Below are 5,893 nucleotides of genomic sequence, written 5' to 3' on the forward strand. Positions count from 1 at the left end.
ACACAAAAATTACATAAGAATCTGTTTTGGACTCAGTGTCGATTATAAACCGGGGGATCCCGGTCAAAATTTTCAAAATATATAAAATGTACAGAAATCTTCCAGTTACAGTTTTATTATAAGTATAGATAGAAGTTTATTTAATATACCCTGACATCCTTAAAATAAGGATTATAATTCTAAAACAAAACGTAAACAATATTAAAATAATACTGATTTAATGGTTTAATTTACTATTAGTAATAATATTTATAAATAAATAATTGGGGCAGGTTAGAAATAAAAAAATCAACAATGGGTATGTTTGCGAAAACGCATTCTTTTATTCTATGTAAAATTACATAAAATTATAATATTTATTCACGAATGAAATATTAATTAGTTAAGGTGGGTACTAAGAATATCCATTTTTAAAATCGTTAAAGGCCGTCTGGCCGCAATACAAGAACATTCAACATATAAACTACATCAATTATTATCTAATTTTTTTGCTTGACTTCTTACTACAACTACCTACGCGCAAGTCATACAAATAAGTCTAAGAAACAAATATAATAAAAGCTCGAACTGCGAAGAATGCAAGCTATTATTCTACATGCCATTTACCTATATGCCGCTTACAAACTGAAGTCATAACACGCACGCTATTGCAATTAAATTTCCGATGTTGGTCAGGTTATATAGAAAAGAGAGTAATAAATTATTTATTTATAAAACGTCAAAACATACTTATAATACGATTTAAAAATATTGTAAATAAACAAAGTGATAGCCAAAAATCGACATCCAATATTATGGAGTGACATACATCTTTAAATTGCGCAAAATATTGGTTCGAATTGAATACGCACCGGACCTCGTGAAATTTGGGAGTTTTTAATAACCACAAATTTTAATACCAAGCGTTTTTTTATCTGAAAGACTGGAAACCAAACCTCATACAGAAAGTAGTTACTTTTTTAAAATAGATATTTAATGAACCAAATTACAATGTCTCGTATATATATCTCAGTGGGTTCGGCCTCCGGTACAATACACGCAATTGCCGAACGACTTGCACGCACACTTACATTTACAAAATTTACATTGAGATGGAAAAACATTAACTTAATTATCAATTTTTTCCCGAAACATCCAGTTCAATTTTTTTTGAGTTTTACGTCACACTTTAATTATCACGGAAAAATCACTTATTTCTAAAGAATCCTAATACCAACATAAATTTTAAATTTGTAACAATAAAAAAAATTTGTAAATAATCCTTAGTTATTAGTTTTTACCAAATCACACATTTGTAAAGTCGATAGCAATATTTTTAAATTAGAATTCTCCCAGTGCAAAGAAAAATTACCTAGTTTAGCTTCGATTAAGATAAACTTAGAAAGATTCCGCTAAACTCATCATTCAGTACATCAGAGTCATTTTATAAAACTTGTCATTAAGCCCGCATTCAAGGAACCATTTTTATTTGTTGTATATGGATGTGGGATTATTTTCCGGGCTACAAAGTATCCTATTCTTAGTCTTATGCATGCAAGCTATCCCAATGCAAAGCTGGACTTATATAACAAAGTCAGTTTTTAATTCCGCGCCACCTGCGCCAATTATCTCGCAGTGGAAGAGATAACAACTTATCTTCTCCTACAGCTTTATCAACTCTTACAGCATTGGCGACCAGTGGAAATAATATCCAAATAATATATGTTCAATAATAAACGGGGGTAAACTTCTCCTATTCCATGTTCCCGTGCTTTAGCAGGTTGATTATTGTATCCCCTGTCAGGGGATATAATTAACGTCTTTAACAATATCAGTAAGGTTAATGAATAATGGACAATATCATGCTTAATCTGAATATCATAGTTTTCATTTAATTCAATTTTAATTTTTAAGGATGTACAATGTGTACTTTCTTAAAAATTAAAATTAAAATTGAATAATGGAATTAGATTCAACAGTAATTTTAAGTAACATAGCCAAATACCTTCTTAAAAATTGGTTGAAATTAAGCTAACCTTTTAGTTGGTTTTACTGTCACTATTCCATACAACAAATGGAATCCATAGAAGGCAGACGTTGACAGAACTATAATTATTGGTTAGGTTTTGACATAGTCAACATTTCTGTTACTCGTAAATATTTATCAAGTTATTGCTATCGTCTCTACAATTGGGCTAATTTTGTTGACCACAAATCTCCAAACTAAACTAAATTCAAAATATTCAACAGGCAGATTGAATTTAGTAGCGCTATATTATCTACAAAGAGGAAATACTTTTTAGGATGGGTTCTTTGCATGCCCTGGGAAGCGTTGCCCTGTTTATAGGCGAGTTTTCCACTTACTATCAGGTGAGCAATCTGCTTGATTCATCAATTATCCCTATAATAAAAATGTTAAAAGTAGACTTTAAATGTAACCAATATTTTATGGAGCACTGGCACTAATGCACTAATGAGTGATAGTCTATACAGTACACAGTCAGCTGACGCGAACTATAGGCGCCACCATATTGATCTCGGCTACTCTAACGAGCACCTGTCACTTTACCCCTACTCCGCGGCCGACCGACACGCGACATTCAAACACACAGCCGAAAAAGTTTGAGGCGATGTAATAAGTTTCACTTTAACAGCAAAAATATGTAACTACTTTTAAACGTTCAGTTAAGACATTTATGGTCAGCAGAATTGGCGTCAGTATAACCTTAAGTTTAAAGCTTATACATTTTATGAAAAAAAGTTAAATCATATTCAATCTATTCAATACAGTATCACATTTCCATCTCCATCCTAGACTGCTCGGGTACAAGGACTCCATTTCTTTTCTTAGGTGTCTCCTCATCAGAGTTCAGTTGATCGTTTTCTTCTTTTATTTTATCAAGCACATTATCTCTGGGCTTCCACACTACTAAAGACATCTGAGGTTTTTGTAATCTGTAACAAATAACTTTCTTAACAAATTGTTTGTAACATGTTAAACATTGACCAATTTATAAAAGCAATCAGTGCCAATACTTCAATCCATCCGTAACAAACTATCAAAGGACACAAATATGGCAAAGAGTGTGATATAATAGCTAAAAAATAGCAAATAGAATTGGGGAAAACATTTTTTTAGTGGCAATTAATTATCTGGTGGTTCCCTACACCCTCTGCCTCCATACCACACAACCTTGGCTGACTATATTGTACCCAGTTGATACACATACAAGCAATAAAACTAAATACTTTATTGAATTTACTACCTTTCAATTAGAGCAGTGGGCAAGAGAGATTCCTCTTGTACTTTCTTAACATCTTCGGACAGGACAATAGTGTGACCTTTAAGCTTTTCACAGAGTGCACTTGTGTCTATTCCAACTTCCATGACATCCTCAGAAGACAGAGAGTGTTGTGTGTAGTTTGCAGATATATGGAGGCTGCTAAGATGTGCAGCCATTTTCTCTTCAGTAATCAACTGTTTTGGAGGACTGTAAAAGTTTGGCTTCATTGACTTGTGTGTAATTTTTTTTTTTAATATAATAGATTGATCTTCAATCTTTAATTGGAAACATCAGAAAGAAATTGCAGATCTTGCAACATGTATTTGAAATAAGCAAGCAGTGTTTCATACACATATAAGTTAATAACATTAACTAACATTAAGTAATATGACAGTACATCATCATCATCATCATTACTTCAACCGATTGAAGTCCACTGCTGGACATAGATCTTTTCTAGAGAGTTCCAAAATCCACGGTCCTGGACCGCTTGTTTCCAGCGGCTCCCAGCGACTTGTTTGATGTCATCTGTCCACCTCATAGGGGGGCTAACAACACTGCAATCAATTGAACTAATAGGGAAAAATAGAAGCTTCCCGTAATAGTAAGAGGAATTTAGATATGTCATATATTATCTTAGTTATTTTTCTGTATCTTGGCCTGTCTCCATGCTTTGCCTAGAACCAACAGTTGTATGTAATATCATGTATTATGCATATACACTTACCTAACCTATTAGAACACTGCAGCAAAAGTTTTCAGTGCAGCATTGCACCAGAAAGATATAATACTTGTTCACACAGCACTACTTCTGAAATAATGTAGGCCAGTCCCGAGTCAATTTAGAAATTTTAAATTTCTAAATTGAGCAAAGCGGTGACGGCTTAAGGGTTTCCATAATGTTCTCAAAGGTGTGTGAAAGGGCTACCAATCCGCACTTGACCAGCTTGGCCACTACAGTAGGTCTGTAATGAGTTTATGATGACGATGGATGATGATGAAATCGAACGATAAACCTGGGTCTTTTTAGACTTACAGAGACCTTCAACGTACAGTAGATGGTACTTACATTACTGGTTCAACATCTAAACTCTTTCTCTTACAATGGACTACTGCAGACACTTTCATTTCCGTGGGTGTCTGTGCAGTAAACTGTACAAGATTTGGTGGTGATTGCATGCTCCATGGCAGGCTCGTTACATTCCACGGAGTCCCTGTAGGAGCCGGCATGTTATGGCCTTCTGGTATTTCTCGATACGGGCCGGGGTTAGCAAATGCTTGCTGCGCAAACATTTGTTTCGACAGTTCGTCTGACTGGTTGTACGGGAATGCCGTATACCCGTAAATATCCATTTTTTTATATATAACTGTTTGTTTTTCAGAATTTCAACACTCGGACAGTAATCGCAATTGAATCGCAAATGAAATTTTACTATATCAAATTGAAAATCAAGATCGACAAGTCAACAATAAACATGAAAATGACATTTCTAGAAATATCAAATAATAGACAGAGAAGAGCCACAGAACTTTAGAAAATCTGTCACTTGAGTTGAATCGTAAATAATAAAGGAGGAGAGTTCAAGAATATTCTAGAGAATTTACCAGTGTATTTACCATAAGTTCAACATTATATTAAAATACATTGTACACACCACTAAAGGATAAGTTAATTCAGATATTTGTATATCTTAAATGATAGGATTGCTGGAAATTTGAATTTCTAAACGTAATATTTTATCTTGTCTTGAATACGTTAATTCCGATTTACATATTTTTAAAAATTTTGCAAATCTATACAAAAATTTGAATGACTATTTCTTAGTACCTATGCGATGTATGAATTAGATTGGTATGCTATTTAGTAGCCCAAGGCAAAATGCATCGATGGTATGAAGCATATTATATTATGTTCGATTATCGATCACGAGGTAAATTTAAATTGCTTTGGCTCTTTGTTTAAAATATTCTCAGTGTAACGAGCTTATAATTCTCAGATCTCCGTTAGAGCTAAGGAATTGGTAATATTATCCACCCACATACCTCGAAAATTCATTAATTAAAACCCTAAGACCTAAACTCATCTGTGGAACATAAATTACTGTTGATGGTGATGATAGTTCACATGGGAGCGCAGAAGGCTTAAAACTAGATATAGATACTTAAAAATCTAACTACTGAATTTGCTCTGCTTTCCTTTTGTAATTCCATTTTCAGTGGAATGAATGAAAGGAATGAATTTTGAAATTAGTGTCATTATGGAAAGTGAATGCATCATATAAAAGCTTCAGTCAGTACCCAGTTCTGGGACATTAATAGGCTATAGATGTTGAAGAAAGTTTATAAAGAGTGGGAGAGTAAACACTAGATATACTTAAAATAATCAGTTGAATTTCTTGAAACTGTTTAGTTAGCTTCTTTGTTTTAAATTGAACCTTTTTAATGAATTCATTTTTAATTTACACTTTAAAATTTGAAGTTTGACGATTTAAGTATTTATTAGGTGTAAATCAGCCTTTATGAGTTCTGTGGTTTGTAAGTGATTATATTCTCTTTGTTTTACTAGTCTGTAATGTTCTGTGTTTTCTGAGTCTCCGACTATTATGGAATGATCTGTGTCGGTCGTGTTT

At 33.3% G+C, this 5,893-nt stretch overlaps 1 protein-coding gene across 1 annotated transcript; it reads right to left on the reverse strand.

Annotated features, from left to right (window-relative positions):
• Positions 1-295: 295 nt before the first annotated feature.
• Positions 296-4,762, reverse strand: LOC120628209. The gene is made up of 3 exons (XM_039896462.1): positions 4,333-4,762; positions 3,246-3,470; positions 296-2,934 (listed from the first exon to the last, which is right to left on the reverse strand). The coding sequence occupies exons 1-3, from the start codon at positions 4,614-4,616 to the stop codon at positions 2,772-2,774; spliced, it is 672 nt and encodes a 223-aa protein (XP_039752396.1). The 5' UTR covers positions 4,617-4,762; the 3' UTR covers positions 296-2,771.
• Between the last annotated feature and the right edge of the window lie 1,131 nt (positions 4,763-5,893).

The sequence above is a fragment of the Pararge aegeria genome, chromosome 12 (genome assembly GCF_905163445.1).
Source record: "Pararge aegeria chromosome 12, ilParAegt1.1, whole genome shotgun sequence".
Taxonomy (NCBI): Eukaryota; Metazoa; Arthropoda; class Insecta; order Lepidoptera; family Nymphalidae; genus Pararge; species Pararge aegeria.